At 34.6% G+C, this 18637-nt stretch overlaps 1 protein-coding gene across 1 annotated transcript; it reads right to left on the bottom strand.

Moving 5' to 3' along the window:
- Window positions 1-6644: 6644 nt before the first annotated feature.
- On the bottom strand, window positions 6645-17161 carry LOC149240563 (putative LRR receptor-like serine/threonine-protein kinase At1g05700). The gene is made up of 14 exons (XM_089370219.1): window positions 17019-17161; window positions 16283-16823; window positions 15352-15821; window positions 15105-15237; window positions 14898-14966; window positions 9282-9346; window positions 8890-9151; window positions 8508-8579; window positions 8214-8398; window positions 7883-8109; window positions 7585-7711; window positions 7371-7439; window positions 6848-7272; window positions 6645-6740 (listed from the first exon to the last, which is right to left on the bottom strand). Exons 1-14 carry the CDS (start codon window positions 17101-17103, stop codon window positions 6645-6647), a joined length of 2826 nt encoding a protein of 941 aa, XP_089226345.1. The 5' UTR covers window positions 17104-17161.
- Window positions 17162-18637: the final 1476 nt, after the last annotated feature.

Below are 18637 nucleotides of genomic sequence, written 5' to 3'. Positions count from 1 at the left end.
CATTTGTGTTGTTATTCATTGGCATATTTTCATTCTCTATTGATGTATCTTCTGGATGGTCCATCCTGACATTTTCAGTCTGTCGCAAGCCATTTTCCGTATCAGCGGGGGGAGGCATCATGTCCTCCCCCTGAGGGGATTCCATTGCACGATAGCTATTCCTTATTGTGCTGTAGCTGCCTTATGGCTGAAGGTTAATGGCAGAACGACGCAGTCTATGAAGGTCTGCCAGTTGCAAAGCAACGTCAAACCCTAAGCACTCCGCTCTCCATTTTCTTTTTTTTGACATAAACGGTTAGTTTTTATTTAAAATTCAGCAAATTAGCTGCTGAGGACTTTAACACTGAAACCATGTATTTCCTTGTTACAGTCGGTGGGGAAAGAAGATTTTGCTTTTGAATAGTCCGTTGAATGAGTTACACTGTGAATGCAGATAGAGGCTTGAAAAAGAACCTGATTTGGTTTCAAAATGGTGCCTTGAAATTCCGTTGCTTTTGCTTTCTGTGACGTAGCTCTGCTTCCTAGCTTGCAGAGAGGAGATCCAACACGCCGGAGTGCCGGATCATCCCAAGAATCACTGCGTTTTCTTTTTGAAATGTCTGACAGAGTGTTATATAGTGTTCAAGAATGCCAAGAGCGGTAAATTTGCCTTGAAGAGGCCCTCGTGAACTCCCCAGCACCTACCCAGATGCAGCAGCGAGTTCCAACGATGAACAGAGATCGAAAATGCCACAGTTGTGTTCTGAATTTTCCCTTTTGGATGAGTCCACATTTCCTAACAACAGCCAGCTCAAAATGGTTCGATACCGAAGTCTGGAGAATCTGAATCAACGAAATGATCAAAGGAATAGAGGCCCAGGCAACTCCAAAATTAAGGAATGCTGTAGTCTGATTCAACATCATTTACTAACAGAGATCTCATGCTCCTGAGAGAGCCTAGGTTGGTTGCCAAGTCCGCCTATGAGTTTAACCTCCTCAGAACATGATAGAAGGAGATTTTGTGGAACTTGGGCAACAGTAGCCTGATTTTTTTGAGGATGGGGGCTAACTACACCTAAGAAGGGATCTTTTGAGAGTTCATAGCCTGTATAATTAGTTTGGAGTCTCCAAAGACTGAGATGGAGAGGAGATTCCTCTTGATAGCCAGATTTAGACCCTGCCACAGAGCAAGAGCCTCTGCTCTGTTGTTTGTTTCATGCCCCAGACCCCAAGCAAAGCACAACTCAATTGAGCCACCTGGGCTTAAGATAACTCCCCCGCCACCCGCCTTTCCTGGGTTACCTTTAGAGGCCCCATCGAAGAATAGGCAGTGATCATCCAAAGAATATCTCCATTTGATAAATTCCTGTTCTTTCAAACGAATTTCCCAATGAGAAGGGGCTTTAGCAAGAGGAATGGATCTATTCTGATGATTTGGAACAATCTCTTTTAGCCATTGATCTTCTTCATTGTCCAGAATCATGCCATTTCTTATGGTGGGTTTGGTTTCTAAGGCCTCCCCCAACAGAGCTTTGATCTTAGTGATAATTTTGACCGGGTTACAACTCTCCTCCCTAAATATTCTATTGTTCCTCTCCAACCACAGTTTCCAGCATGTGAATTTGGTGATCCACATCTAGCCAGTCTTGAGAAGGCTTTTTTTGGAGAGACAGAACAAGGATAACTTGGCCCAGTTTCTTAGCAGGTCCTGAATATTTCCTGGAAGCTCTATTTTGTCAGGTCCTAACATCAAGACAACCTTCCAAACTTCTTGAGCAAAGGGGCACAATAAGAACAGATGGTTAGTTGTTTCTTCATCTGATGCACAAAGAGGGCACTTGGAGGGACCTTCCATTCCACGCTTCCTCGGGTTATCTCTAGTGAGGATACTTTTATACGCCAGAGTCCAGCAAAAGAAGTCAATTTTGGGGAGAGCAAGAAAAGACCAAATAAATTTCCATTGAGTTGGCTCTGGGGGGACACTGGGGACAGCCATCATACTTTTGTAATCTTCTGCTGCTGAGTAAGAGCGTGAAAGAGAACCCCACCCTCTTTTGTCCTTAGAAGAGGCCTTCAAGGGATATTTTCCTTGGAGCAAATCCAACAATAAATTGGCTTCACCATCCAGCCAATGAGGGACCTCCCCCAAATTCCAACCATCCCATAGACTTTCTACATCATTTGTCCAATTGGAGATGTCCCAAAGGGTTTCCAGATTGCTGGCCTGAAGCCAAGCTCTGATATTTTCCAGTTCTGCCATCTGATTCAAGGGTTGATCTCCAAGAATCGAATCTTCCCAAATTTTTATTTTTTTCCCATTACCTGGGATCTAATAAAGCTTATGACTGAAAAGTTTCAAAGCTGTGAGACAAAGTTTGAAAACTGGTGATCCTTTGGAAATTCTAGGAGGCTGGTCCAAGCACCTCAAATGCTGCCCATGAAAATATTTTTTCCACAGAACTCTCTTGCTCCAACTAGGATTCCCAGAAACAATGTTCCAAAGGAGCTTCAAGGCTAGAGCAAGATTTTGGGCTGCCAGATCCCGCATTTGGAGACCTCCTTCCAAGAATGGCTTCTTAATAGTGTCCCAATTAACTAAATGGAGCCTTCTTTCATTATTTTTCCCTCCCTCCCACAAAAATCTTCTCAGGAGACCATCCACTTTACTAATAAAGGTTTTAGGGGCTAGTAGAATGGAGTTCTGATAAACTGGGAGACTTATGAGAACAGATTTCATAAGGATTACCTTCCCAGCATTATTCAACCATGAGGCTCCCCAAGCTTGTATTCTGAGTTTTAGCATGTCTCGCAGGGCATCCAGTGAGCTACCTTAGGATTTGATTTGAAGATTGGGATCCCAAGATACTTAAATGACTCCTAGGTCAGGGTTCTTTTCCATTTCTAATAGCCTTGTTATGTTTGTCAAATCTTTGATCGAGCAATTCCAGCCATAGATCGTGCTTTTAAATAGTTAATCTTGCTGCCCGAAACCTTCCTATAAATGTCCAGCTCCTTCTTGAAGGTTCTAGTAGAATTTATGCTAGCTCCTCCAAGCAATAATGTATCATCAACAAACTGGGCATGATTTATGTCTTTAACATTGTGAGCCATTCTCAGGCCTGGTAGAGTTTGGTTCTGTTGAAAGTAGTCTAGCTGGAAGCTGAGCACTGAAGTTTGAATGGCATAAAGAAGCGGGGACAAAGGGAAACCTTGTCTTAGCCCCCTCGAGGCCTGGAAAAATTTTGTTGATTGACCATTAACCAGAGGCGCTATCCAAGGGGAGGCAATGCATGCTTTCACCCAAGTTATGAGAAATTTTGAGAAGACAAATTTCTCCATCACAAAAAACAGGAAATCATGTCTCACCCTATCATAGGCATTTGTCAAATCTAGCTTAATCACCATTCCTTTCTCTTTTTGATGACAGCTTGAATGAATTGCTTCTTGCACCGGCACAATATTGTCAAGAATCTTTCTCCCTTTTATGAATCCACCTTGGTTTTCAGGGATGATGACCGGCAAAATTTTCTTAATACGGTTGGCTATTATTTTTGTAAATAGCTTATAACTTGTATTACACAAAGAGATGGGCCTGAATCTGCTGAAATCAGTGGTGCCTTTGTCTTTTGGAATCAAGGCAAGGAAGGCCGAGTTGGTACTGCCTCCAATCTTGGTGCAGATCTGAGATTTACGGATCATTCTCAAAAGGTCTTTTTTAATTGTAGGCCAGTAAGTCAGGTAGAACCTTGTAGTGAACCCATCAGGGCCTGAGGCTTTATCCGGATCCATGTAATCCAAAGCTTCTTTAATCTCATTCATACTGATCGGAGCAGTCAACATAATATTGTCAGAATCTTGAACACAGTGAGGAATAAGATCAATCGGATAGGCTTGAGAATCGATAGGAGGGTCTTCCACGGCAGAGTAAAGATCTTTGAAGAAGGAGTGGGTTGCTCGCTTTATGCCTTCTGAATCTTTAACCACAGTGTTTTGATAGTGAATTTCATTTACTGTTTTGAAGTGCTTGCGTGCTTCAGCTTGCTTATGGAAGTAGCTTGTATTTTTGTCTCCGGCCTGTATTTTTGTCTCCGGCCTGTAACCAAATATTGGGAAGCCGGACCCAGACTGGGACCTCTTTAGGGGTATCGATTGAGGGATCGAAGTCGGGGTTCCACTTATTAAGATACAGACCCTGATTTCCCATAAAATATGGACCATTTCTGAAAACCAAATCTCGATCTTCTTTGGAGGTGAACTAGAAAATGAAATACCCTCTTCCGACAACATAGCAAATCACATTTCCAGCTGGGGCCTCCAGTTGTGTTGGATCCAGTCATCTGTTGTTTTTGTATAGGGCCAACATCCCATAAATTGTCCTACCAACCCTCTGTCAGCCAGGGCTAGGACGATTTTTATCGGTTGGTCTTCTGGCAGGGCAATCTCAGGAATTTCCTCCAGTTTTTTGATGAATTTCGGGACTTTTGGAATCAAATGTTTCTTCCCTTTCTAAGAGAACAATCTTCTGAATGCTTCTTCTGAAGAGATTGGTGGGGTGGGAGAAGGCTCCCCACCCCCAAGTGCACTCATGGTAGCGGCTACACTCCTCTGCAATTGCAAAACCCAAACGCGAACGCTGTGCCAGCAGCAGCACTGGCCGAAGGAGGGAGGCAGAGCCCGATTGTTGGGATGCCGGGAAGGATTGAGAGCCCAGCAGTAGGGGCTGCCAAGCAGGGGGCTTGCGGAGGGTTGCAGGGGCCGAGGAAGCAGGGGCGCGGAAGCTCCAGTTCAAAATGCGTGCGCAGATCACCCTGAAACTCAGCGCTACCCTCCATTTTCATTCAAAGTGAAATATCGTATTAAACATAGGTTTGATCTAAAGTGGTCATTGTATTAAATATAAAGTTTTGTCTTAAAATATTTTTGTCTCAAAATGATTTTGTCTTAAATATAAAGTTTTCTCTTAAATATAAAGTTTTGTCTTAAAATAATTTTGTCTTAAATTGCTTTTGTCTTAAAATAATTTTGTCTTAAACTATTTTTGTCTTAAATATAAAGTTTTTTCTTTAAATTTTTGTCTCAAACTACTTTTGTCTTAAATATAAAGATTTGTCTTAAATTGTTTTTGTCTTAAAATAATTTTGTCTTAAACTATTTTTGTCTTAAATAGAAAGTTTTGTCTTTAAATTTTTGTTTCAAACTTCCTTTGTCTTAGATAAAAAGTTTTCTCTCAAAATATTTTCGTCTTAAATTATTTTTGTCTTAAATATAAAGTTTTGTCGTAAAATATTTTTGTCTCAAACTACTTTTGTCTTAAAATATTTTTGTCTTAATCTATTTTTGTCTTAAATATAAAGTTTTGTCTTAAAATATTTTTGTCTCAACCTATTTTTGTCTTAAAGTCTATATTTAAGACAAATCAATTGATATTAATTTTTAATGTAAAATAACTAAAATAAAAAATGAGTTTTTGAAGCAAAATATTTATTTTGTCTTAAAAAAATGTTTCAAAAGTGCCCTTGGTGTAGTAGTGTCATTTACACAATCTTTAATGAAATAAACATTTACACATTATTGTAAATAGGTTAAGATACTCCAAATTCATATTGTTGGGATGATGGCATTAGCTTTGTGAAAACCAAAAGGATAAAATAATATATTTTAATATACTTAAGAGATAAAGTTAATTTAATTTATTTGCAATGTGTTAAGTAAGTAATTTATCTATGATCATTTTTATGAGAGATAGTGATAAGTAACTAACCAATTAATGTGGTTTATCTAAAGATAAAAGTGATGATAAACCAATTAACTCATCCCCCCCTCTCTCTCTGTATATAACAAGAATGTATTTCAGACTAATCATATCATTATTATTTGGTTGATTTTTCCAAGAAATTAATGGGTTTCATCCTACTCCTACTAATTCATCATTAAGACAAAGGTGAAGATAATAATAATGTGATTAATCTGAAAGACAATCTTGTTTGAAATATAGATCACAAAATCTTATATTTTAAAATTAATAAATTATTAAACATACACAATTATCCTAATAATCAAATTTTGTAAAACATAAACAATATATAGCCAATGATAATCCACAATAGCTTAAATGAACTTCTACTTAATGTAGTGTCATAGTTAGTGGTTGTTTACTTACTGCTAATGACATAACAGAAAATAAGATTAATCTGAAAGATATTCTTGTTTGAAATATAAACCACATAAACCTATATTTTAAAATTAATAAATTATTAAGCATACACAATTATCCCAATAATCAAATTCTAAATAATAATAAAAAAACAAAACAAAACAATGTATAGCCACTGATAATCGGCAATATAGCATAGATTAGCTTCTACTTAATGTAGTGTCATAGTTCGTGGTTGTTTACGTACTTATAATGGCGTAACAGAAAACGAATATCTTGTGCCACAATAACCAATCTGCCATATGAATTAAGCTTGAAAATATGTTTATCTTGCAGATGGTATTGTAGTCGATATTGAAGCGCCAGCTGCAGAAAAGGTTGGATGATGGACTAATTTGCGATCCAGTAAATTGGTTTCATTGAGCAATCGAATGCTTTCTTTCAATTCACTTACAACTTCATTCATTGTGGGTCTTTCATTCGGTTGACTTTCTGTGCACAGCATCGCTAATTAAGCTATTTTCCACATTGCGTTCATATTGACCTCTTTCACAACCCTTTTATCTAAAATGCCTTCAATATTTCCTTCCCGAATCATCGATCTTCCCTGCACTCACACACAAGATCAGAATCCACAACACCATTACAATTCTAATGCTTCAATATCTTCTTCATACACACAAATACAAAAATAGTTGCATTAACGAAGCTTACCCACGAGACGATATGACTGTTTTCACCACAGACTGGTTCTCTCCCGGATATTAACTCAAAAGTCACAACTCCAAAGCTATATACATCACTTTTCTCTGTCAAATTGTGTGTAGTGGCATATCTGTTCAAAGCAACGGTCCTATGAATATCGATGAATCTATTTTCTCTTTTGAATTTCAGTTCCAGATAAATTGAATGAAACAAGAACGAAAATTGAATGGGAAATGTGTAATACTCAGGATCAAGGTAGCGGAATGTGCCCTTCACATCCGTTGAGACATGGGTTGCTTCACTGGAGGGACCAAACCTAGACATCCCGAAGTCTGATAGTTTTGCTTCCATCCGTTCACTTAAAAGAATATTAGTAGCTTTGATATCTCTATGGATTATGATAGGTTTGCAGCCATTATGTAAGTATTCCAGTCCTGATTATTATTTTTACAGAGACATCGACATTAGTCAATTGATGTACATAATATACAAAGTCTAAATTCATAGTTTTTTCAAGAGGGAATACACTCACCTTGAGCTGCATTCAATGCAATGTCAAGCCTTGTTTTCCAGTCAGCTAACTGATGTAAAGCATTTGGCCCTGTACAGCAAGAAAATTATATATATATATATATATATATATATATATATATATATATATATATATATAACACATAAATATGATAAATTGAAATTTTTTTTCCAAATGAAACACAAGACAAGATAGCCCAGGATTTGACCCATACCACGGAGAATTCCCCTCAAGTTTCCCTTGGACATATACTGGTAAATCAATATCTGATTTTCTCCTTCACAACAATATCCCACAAAGGGCACAAGATTTTTATGGTGCACTTTCGAAAGCATAGTAACCTATATTATACCTTTGTTTTCAGTGAGTCACAATGCCCTTTGCACATATCTCTTTTTAAAAATGCCGAAATGTTTCTCTAGAGATAAAGATATTTTATCTTTAATAACAAAAACCATTGTTGTTTATGTAGGAAAGTGTGAAACGCTGATCAATTAAGCAGCCATACATACCTCTGTTGAGAATTCCTTGTCTCCTTGTTTTGATGATTCTGGCAGTACTTTGACAGCTAGCTCCAGCCCATTTTGCAGACGGCCATAGAATACAAGCCCAAATCCTCCTCTGCCAATTTGCCTTCCAAAGCCACCAGTTATTTCCTTGACCTCGCTATAACTAAATTTTCTGCATTGAGGTGATGATAAGTCATGGCCCTTTGTGGCTTCTTTCAAAGGATTTCTCTCTGCAAGAACAATAGAAGAATGTTGTTACAAATATTAAAATCACTCACAAAATATGTACACCAATAGAGAATGATCAGAAAATACACAAATCATATATACATACCAACAGCCCTAGCCCTCCCCCGTTTCAATCTTCTACCAAGCAGTGTTGCAGCAGTAATTGACAAAAGAATTATTATTATCCCTCCAGCCACTGACAAACTGATTATAACACTTTTACTGATACCAGGTTTAGATTTAGTGCACTGATTTGCGTTGCCTTCACAAAGAAGTGGATTGCCCGAAAGCCTGTCAAACATAAAACACAATCAGAATATCTTATGAAAATTTAGAGATCTCTATGATAAAACTATACGAAATTGCAGTAAAATGATCCATGTTGGAGAAGAGAATTAACCTGATCGATAAGTTTTTGTTGTTTCCTAAAATAGCCGGCACTGTACCAGTTAGATTATTGTTCTCCAAATTCCTGGATTGCATCTCTCAATATAAGCCCGTGAGTACAAAGGTAGCCTTACCAGAGAACTCAAATTGAAAAACGGATGGTACCATCGTGTTCGTGGCGATGAGAGGTGTAAAATCTATATAAAATTTGTCAATTTCTGAGAAGTTGAAATTTTTTCCCTCCTGTAAAATTCATGGTTCCTGCATTAAATTTTTTTAAACTGCCTCAATTTGCGTGCCAGATTTTGTCTCGAAATTTTTTCCATCCTTCTCCTGTATGTGTTCCTGAAGATCCACCTGGATCATTTTGCCCGATCTCACGCAGCCCACCTCACGGCTTCCTCGCGGCCTCTCTCAGGTTGTCTGCAACCAGTCTTACGTTGATCAATAGCTGCCACAAGCGATATTGTTTCTCTTTGTTGATTTCCTCAATGATCCTGCCTCCTCGTGGCTCCTTGGCGTCCGACACCGGTGGCTCGAGCTCAACATGCAATAATCGTGCAAGTCTCAGCACTCCAACACACATTGTGCCACCTAGAGAGATGCCACCATGATTCGAGCTCACCAACCAATCCGTGCTGCCACCATAATCCGTAGCTGAAGCAACGGTCTAACGACTCTGAGTCACTGATCCAGATTTGTGGTTGACCCAAACTTCATGCGCAGTTTCAGCACACCGCAGACCCAAACAGTCCTCCTTTATGCCACTGCTTGGCTCACAACTTACTCCTCAGCTCGGCGCGATTTACCACCGCGGACTCACGAAGGTCTTCGCAACTGTACACTAGATATCTGTGACGATTGATAAAATGAAATACCACAGAAGGCTAATAGTGGGATCGGGGTGTTTCTGCACCTAAAACTTGCGACGATTTTGCCTTAGTCGTGCTCTCCACTCAACGTACAGCATCAGCTTACACAATTGACAACCCTGAAGCTCTGATACCATGATAAAAAGTGAATAAACAAACTATACATATTAACTAAATGTTAATTGGCTTTCGAGGTGAGATACCTAGAGAGTGTACAAACACTCATACACATACTCTTACATCAGGAGAACAACTTAGTACATATAGGCTTTCACACTATTAGGGTGGTTTCAACCACTCCCTAGATAGTAGGATCTGAAACCTAATCTTAGAGTCTCAATCCTATCCTTAAACAGCTAACTATAACTTTCTCCATTAATTCTAACAAAAGATATCATTATTTGGTATTCTTAAGATTGCATGTTTGTGGAAGTGAACATAATAGGAAAAGTCAATTTTCCTGCATCAAAATTCCAAATCATGAGTGAAAATTCTGAAAAGATATCTGAGAAGTAGCCAACAATTGGTATCGTTGAACTAAATCTTGTTGGCAGTTTTTTCTTTTGGTTTTTTGTTTATCAGTTGAGTTTGGTGTATATATTTTATCAAGGTTCATTAGTGATTAATTCATGGTGTCTCCATAACTTTGGAGTTTTTGGTTGCTTCAATTGATGGTGTTTGTTTTCATGATTACTAGTGGATCAAGTGTTTTAGTAAAACTGACCGCTCTCAAATTTATCTCTGATTTCAGATGCTTTATTGTCCAAAGGATAGGCCAAAATGCAAAGGAAGACTAGATTTTGAATATTAATGTAATTAACTTTAGGATTTCTCGTGCCATAATTTATGAATTTATTTCCATGGTTCATTCGAATCTCTAGTATCTACAGCAAAACGGCTCCATTAAGAAATTACTTACATATGTTCATTTTGATTATTCTACAAATTATAGGGTTCATATTTTCAACATTGGGTGCAAATATGGAATTGAAGAGAACGACAATTGGTTTTGTAGTCATTGTGTTTGTTAGTCTTATTGTTTGGTATTGATGTCTTGGTTTGTGAGAAATGAAAAAGTGTAGAACCAATTATAAAATAGAGCAATGTAATTTAAATTGGTGGTTCTTGCTATATATGGTATCACAAGAATATATTTGTGATTTTTGATTTGGTTATGTTTACCTTTTGTTATAAAGTTAATGGGTCATGTGAAGCTAGGAATTCCAGCTACATGTTATCCTTATATGTTGCTAAATGAGTGTGTGAAGAGATCAAGTTGTATGATTGACTTCTGAATAAATTCAGTACCCGAACAACTATCCTAGATAAGTGGAAAATACAACGAGCTATGTCATCTGATAGATGGCAGCATGTACATAGGATGGTTTGGTTACATGACTACTTTCCCTGACAAACACAATGAGCTATTTAATTTAGCAAAATGAAGTATGTCAATATTTTTAATCATTACAAGTACATCAATGATGGTCTGAAGCAGTTATATTTTAACTGGAGATCAAGTGGGAAGCTCGAAGTCGTGGTTGCAGGGAAAAAAATTGCCTATGATATTCCAGAGTGGATGTAAGTGATAATCAAGACCATCTAGACAAAAATCAATATTATTATTGTAATTTTTCATTTTAGCATTTCACATGTGAACATTAGGGGAGGGACTTGGAGATAATGCTTCCATTAATATAGTGTATTGAGTTTAGAGTCAGTTTTGGATTTTGTTGAGAGAATATCTTAGATTCCATATCCATTTTTGGAATTATTTTGATGTGATACAAACTATATAAATGTGTTTTAACTGAGTGCAAATGTGTGCAATAAGAAATATCATTCATGTGTAATTTGTGTACTATATTTGCTCTTCCAATTTCTAAATATACCACAATTTATTATAAGTCAATTTATGATAGTTGAGCTCTTTTGAGGTCCTAAGAGATGCTAAATATTCCTAATATTTCAAAAAAAAGAAATCATTGACTTGTAATGAACTCTACATCATGGTATTCAATGTATCCATGGGAGAGGGTGCTTAATAAAGATCTTTGTATCATGAAAGACGCCATTTTCTACTTCTTGATGAAATTATATGCTAAGGTTATATTAAATTTGCATGTCCACTAATATGATATTTTAGACTTCCACGGGGTTGGCTATTGAATGCCTCAAGATAGAGTTAATGTTTAGGCCAATTAAACTAGTGTAGGGGCATAAGATTAACCCATACCCCTATTTGCTAGAATCTCAACAACCATAACACAACTCAAATTGGAAGCTCATAAATAAAGGCAAGCATGAACAAAAACATTGATTTGAAACATAAGTGATCTCCTTTTAATATTTACTATTTTTTGTTAATAACTTGAAATGGGGATTTGCAAGTTATGCAACCTTTAAGTGATCTTACTATCATATAAATTAAACAAAGACAAGAATGTTAGTAATTAAACAATGGGGCCAACCCTTTCTCACTGGCTACCCATTAATCTACATCTTGGTTGGGCTTATATTGATCACAAAAAAGTCACACTGAATTTCCTATTGGGAAATTAAGATATGTAGGCTTATTACAACTTTGAATATTTTGGAAATAGTTAGTAGACTATGAGAGACTATTGAGTGGTCTACTAAGTGGCCATCTTAATGATGAAAAATGTGATTAGGCCTACTAAGTGGCCATCTTAATGATGAAAAATGTGATAAATTTATTAGTCACATAGAATAAATCAATTGAATGGTGTGTAGAACAAGGCAAAATTCAAATTGTTTGTTATGCACCCTCGTCAATCTACATGAACATTATCTTCCTCACTTCAAGGGAATTAGTTACATCTTAATGCTATAAAACAATGGCCTGATGGGTTGATCAAAAGTTTGAAAGGAGTGTAATGTGAAGACAAGACATGTGCTATTTGTTGTGTACATAAATATTTTGGGTATGGAGAGAAGATGGAGTATTTATTTAACAAGGCCAGTGAAATTCAACTTATCTATATTGAGAAAGGTTTAATATTTTTATATTCCCTCTTTTTCAAAAGAAGTGAAGACCACTTGGGCCATGTGAAGGAACTTTACTTCAAATTAGATGACGAGGGAAGGATTTTCCAAGAAACACAATTATCTTGTATAACTAAATATGACATGAATTTCAAGACACCCTATGATGTATTCTATTTAGCTTTTTGTGAAAATTGGTGATGGGTTCTTGAAACGACCAATTTTTCTATCTTGTATATGCCAAGAACCACCCCAAAACCATACATTTTGAATATTATTAGGCTTTCTAATAAATAACAATTTGCTAACTAATAACATATAATTGTTACTTTTGTGTGCACTACATGGGATGTCATGATAATATTCTCAAATTTTCCTTTTTGTGGACAAGTAGAGCCAATGATATGTTTTTTAATGAAATTTTTTATGTGGTTTGATCAGTTTTCCCATGGATTGTTTTTGTTGCATTTAGTCCCACTTTTAAGAGCTATACTTATTAAAACAATAAGAGAAGGAAAGAAAGAAGTCATATTCCTTCCATTCTATAGGTCACATGCATTAAACAATACAATGGGAAAAACCATGTGACTTGCTTGTGGAATATTTGTAATATCTTTGTTGTTGTCCCCAAAATATGAAATTAAATTTAATGAATAGATGGCTATAAGCCAAGCAAATATTTGAACTATAATTGTGGAGTTGATTATAAAATGAAACCATTAACTACTGTAAATTAAGGACTAAAAAGAGATGGAGGGTCGTGAATACACAAGTTGGGGAATTGAAAAGGGACTAAGGGGAGATGATCTTATTGAATTATTTAATCTAAGCCCTTAGAACCTTGGTTATAAACATTAGCTAGTGATATATCTTCAAATTCTTAAAAATTTGATTATCAATCTTTGATTACTAACCTTGATATAAGATTTCCTAATCTTGGGATTAGAGGTGAAATGTAGGCTTCTCACAAAGACCATGTGATGAGTTATTCATAGGCAAATATAATGTTGGAAATGGGATTAGAGGTGAAATGTAAGCTTGTCACAAAGACCATGTGATGATTTATTTGTAGGCAATTATAATGTTTGAAATTTAAGCATGATGGAATTTCATTATTGTTGTTTTTATAATATGGATTATTATATGGTTTAGATAAACGAGAAGTAATTTTTCTCTTGTACTTTATGGTAGACCTTCATGTAGGGTTATGTCATTTCCCAACACACTTATAATGATGATTATTTCTTGTTTATTATGAGAAGGAAACCTATCTCTCAAATGAGATCCTTGTACTCCTATTAGAGATATTGTTTGGCTAGCTTGAAAGGGAATGATGATAGCTTGAGGGATATTTAGTAGAGGAGGATATCTTATTCCTAGTATTGTGGGGGCTAAGGAAGAAAAGTGTTGGTTGAGTGGCATAGCTATAGAGATATTTCGTACCTATGAGAGTTTCTAGGTTGTGAGTTGAGTATGAAGACTTAGATCTAAACATTAGAACTTCACCTTTGTGGATTCCTGAGCTTGATGATATTCTCTAACATAGAAATAATAAGCATAATAGAGTACCTAAGGCTAAGAGGGACACCATTTGTTTATGTCTAATTATAGCATTATTTTCTCAACATATCAGTGATTTGACTATCTCATAAAATGCCATGTTTTCTTTTATATTGTGTAATTTCTTGGTTTATTTAATTTTGTTTGTATAAATTTAATTTTTATAATTATGAATAAAAGCATTATAAATTTAGTTCACATATTCAATTTTGAATCACTATATCTTTACTTCTACTATTAAATTTTCCAACTAATATTAGAATTTAATAGTACAAAAATATTAAAAATTTATATTTCTATTTTATTTTTCATATATATGTAAAAATAAAAAGCAGGAGCCCAGATTTTAAATTTCCAACATTAATTTAATTATTATCATAATATTGTAATCTCAATTAGATATTTCTCATAAATTTGGTTTAATTTTCTAAACTTTCTAGACCCTTGTATTAAGTTTGTTCAAGTGGAAATTAGGTTTAGAAAACTCATCACGAATTGGTGTATTAAGATTAGGAAAACAAAAAAGTTTAGTTGATTTTTGCCACGCTTATTAAATAGAAAACCAAAATTAGTTTTTAAGATTCTGATGGTCATGAAGTAGTGAACAGAAAACATATACTCAAATCATAAAATGTGATAGTAGTGAACAGAAAACATATACTTAAATTATATAAAAATAAAAATTATAATTAATAATTAAATTAAATTAGATATATGTTATTTCTAAATTTACCAAATGTAAAAAAAATCATTTTTTTCTCAAAACCAACTACTTTCAAATTGAAAATTTTTCTTTAAATTCTTGAGCAGAAATTTTAAAAATCTCAAAAATATTAAGGATTTTTTTTAATTACGAAATCATATTAAAATATGTTTTATTATATGTTATTAAAAATAAAACTATTTGACTGAATCATTAAAACAATATTTCATCAAAACTATGAAAAATTAGAAGAGACACTTACATTATAACCAGGGCTGTGAGATGGGTAATACTGGAAGGTATACTTGTAATTCCTTTGCTCGAGAGATTCCTGAGATCGAAATCAATCAAATGAAATGTAGAACAGATTCCTGAGATCTAAATAAACAGAGTAAATATATAACTTGTAAAATTTTAGAAATTGGACCAACGGACAACCCATAAAAGCTGGGTCTGAATTACTACTCACAAGCTTGTGATTCTGGGGGATACGTCGCTGATACAGCCTATCCAATCCCAAGAAAACTTAGCGGGCAAGCATGGATCACCAGCCGAAGCATATGTGAAATTAATATCCAACTGAATTTCTCTCAAAGCTCGCACTGTAAAATTGAACAACGAGATAATTTCAATAGATACCTCCATAAGATTTTTGGGTTTTGACGAGAAGAAAAATTGAAATGATAAAAGGTTCTGATAAATCATGGAATGCATACCATCTTGAGCGAATGTGCCCTTTTGACGACGATCACTTCGGCGATATATTTCCAAAGCGTTAAAAATTGGAGGCAGGGTTGAACGATCTGTTGCCTGTACCCGAAATGCCATTTGTTTTGTTTTTCCGTATGGCATCAAGACAGAGACATTAGAGGACTCTAAATATCTAGGCTGTACAGTTCCACCAAGCTTGTTATTGTCCAGATATAGATCGAATTCCCTGATACTAGTATCATTTAAAGCCTGTAATTCAGCAAAGTACATTGAAATATAAAGGTACCCATCTCGGGTGCTTTTGTAATAAGGGAAAGCATAATTTTGGGGACTTCTATCTGCCGTTTGCATGACTAGAGAGGGTGGCATATCTTTGGCCGCTCCAGTTGATACTTTCTCATTGGTTATGATATTTGGAAGACCTGATGTGTTGGCAGAGGGACACCAGAGTCGGTCAAAAGGATCATCTGGATATCTGGATATCACAACCAACCTGGTAAACATTAGAGGTGGGGTGGTCTGAATCCGGGAAAAAAATTTCAAAAAATTTTGTAGAGACAGTGTTTAGATCATTTTTTTTTTTTAATGGTGGAAATAGGTTCAGTCCCATAAAACACTTCTAAGACGCCTAAAATCATGAAGTTTGACAATTTTTACTTAGATTTACAAAATTCCTTGCCAAATTTTTCAAAATATAGTCAAAATTTCCATAACTTTCAAAACAAAAAACATAGTAGTTAGCCCAAAAAAAAATGCTTAAAAGCAATCAAAATATAAAATAGTTAAACTAACACTCAAAAATCCATCTTCACCCTATGATCTGTGACCCTCTAGGTATAGGTATCAAATTCTTTGAGGTGCCCGTCCTTAACGGGTGAATGATCTGGAATAGCTAGTCCGAGGTTAAGGTGCAGGCTAGTCTGTATAGATAATTACCTTATATCTGAACTGTCATTTGGAGCTCCGAAATTTATATTCTTCAACCTAAACAACGAATAGTCTTGACTGACAGGCCAATACATGGTCTCCTCTAGTGGCCGAAGTTCCAGAGAAGAGATGATGGGCACTCCACCGTTACTTTGACGACCCAGGCAGAAGCTGCTGCTCTTGAATTTCGCCATGAAAATTAAGTCCTTCACCGTTACCTCACTTTCAGTTAATTTAACCGTAATCCAAACGTCGGCATCTAACATTAGAACGAAAGTGGGGGGCGAAGTCAGACCATCATAGTTTGCGTAGAGAAAGGTTGCACGCAGTAGATATTTGGTTCCGATCTGAAGCGGAGTTATATCATAGCAATTCTTGTTTCTTTCTGGAAATTTTCGAAGGGTCTTCATCTGTATTGATGTTGTTACTCCTGCGATATTTGGAACTATTGATTTTTGTCCAGCATCGATATAGCCATCGTCGGTGATCCATTGTATACCAGCGCTGTCATTGTAACTCTTCGTGCCTCCACAGTCGAGGCTAATGAACCCTGCAACCCTTAGCACAGAAACAATTTACATGTGTATACAAATGTGTTATAAATTATAATCTGTCTGCTACAACTTGAAAACGGTTTAGCCTAACAACCCCTTCAATCACCACCCATCCCATGGATACAAATTACATCATTACATAATTATGAAGAACATATTATTATAACTTGAAGAAGCGTTACGAATCTCACCAGTCTGACTAAAACTGGGAGAAGCAAACAATGCCACAGCAACACAAAATTCCAATCTGAAGTGGATCGTTGATTTCGTCTTCATTTTTTATAACTGAAGCAATCCTGAAAACGCATCATATGGAGATTCTGAAACAAAATTTGTTCACAGAACGGTGCATAGAATAGAGGCAGTCTCTATTATACATAATTAAGAATCCTCTTAAACTTGAACCATTTCAATAACGACCATAGTGTGAATAAATGGTGATTTATTCCTCAAGAAATTGACCAAAAGTTTTGGTCCTTTGGTTTGATTTGAATAGTATACCGTTCCCCATTAAAATAATCTGAAATTACCACCACAGTAAGAATTTCCCAGAACCAACATGGCAGGAATTTCGAAACAAAACTGACCATTGCCATCTACAGCTTGGTTCAAATTCCATCTTATTTCTAATCAATAGATTGATTAACTTAATTTATTTTCAAATATTTATTAAAAAATATTTTTTTTGCTAAATTTAATTAAAAATTGAGGAAAACTAATTATTAATATAAATAAAACGTTTGTAAATTTAAATAAATAATTTAAAATTGGAAAATATTTTTTTATTATAATATAAATAAAATTTTATATATTATTTTTGATTATTTATGTTTTAAAAATAATTACAAATATTAATAAAAATATTAAAATTTAAAATATTAACTTTTTACTCTATTAATTTACTTTTATTACATGATTATACCATTACTTTTATTGGATTACTATATTATAAATTCACAATTTTTTTTATTAATATTTTTTAAAAGATAAATATTATTGTAAATTTATAATATATGTTATTAAAATAGAGCATATAAATATTACATCATTATTTATCGCATTACTATATTACAAATTCACAATTTTTTTATTATTATTTTTTGAAAGTAAATATTATTGGAAATTTATAATATATGTGTTATTAAGATAGAGCATATAAATAAGAATAAAATATTTACTTATAATGTATGCATTAAAAAAAATTGATAAATTGGAAAAAATAATTAAATGACTTCATAGTAATTGGAAAAAATAATTAAAGGTATTTTATAATATATTTTTCTACTAAGTGGTGTGAGTGTTTGAAATGACTCCATGCTTAATCTTTTGGCTCGAGAATCTACACAATTTAGGGATATTTAATTTGTTAAATTGGATCACAACAATCATTCATATGGCTAGATTACCTTAAACAAACATCCCATAAAACACAACACGCCTTTAAATAAATTACATTTTACAAAATTATCATGACAAAATTATGAACTAATAAAATCATTAATCTATAAATCATCAACATTAAACATGTTAATAACCATATCAAATTAACTTTGTAATCTAATAAAATTTAAATTAAATACTCTTAACTTTATAATCTAATAAAATTTAGATTAACTATAAAATGTTCTAGTTAGTTAATTATCATTAACAGATTTTTAAAAATAAATTAAATTAAAACCATTATAAATTTGAAATAACTATATAAAACGTTTTTATTTAATTAATTATAATTAAAAAAAATAACCAACTAATAAAAATGATAATTTACATAAACAAATCAATATGTAATAACTTTTAAGAAATTTCACCC

The sequence above is a fragment of the Pinus tabuliformis genome, chromosome 8 (assembly GCF_031772625.1).
Source record: "Pinus tabuliformis cultivar Carrire ecotype Pingquan chromosome 8, CPIR1, whole genome shotgun sequence".
Classification (NCBI taxonomy): domain Eukaryota; kingdom Viridiplantae; phylum Streptophyta; class Pinopsida; order Pinales; family Pinaceae; genus Pinus; species Pinus tabuliformis.
This window is presented reverse-complemented; position numbering and strand designations above follow the sequence as displayed.

Bases quoted from the DNA above. Each gene is read 5' to 3' on its own strand.
- LOC149240563 (XM_089370219.1), bottom strand. From the start codon at position 17,103: ATGAAGACGAAATCAACGATCCACTTCAGATTGGAATTTTGTGTTGCT. The intron at 9,347-14,897 runs GTAAGTGTCTCT...CAATCGTCACAG, and splicing joins CTCACAGCCCTGGTTATAAT to ATATCTAGTGTACAGTTGCG. The intron at 8,399-8,507 runs GTTAATTCTCTT...TATGTTTGACAG, and splicing joins AACAAAAACTTATCGATCAG to GCTTTCGGGCAATCCACTTC.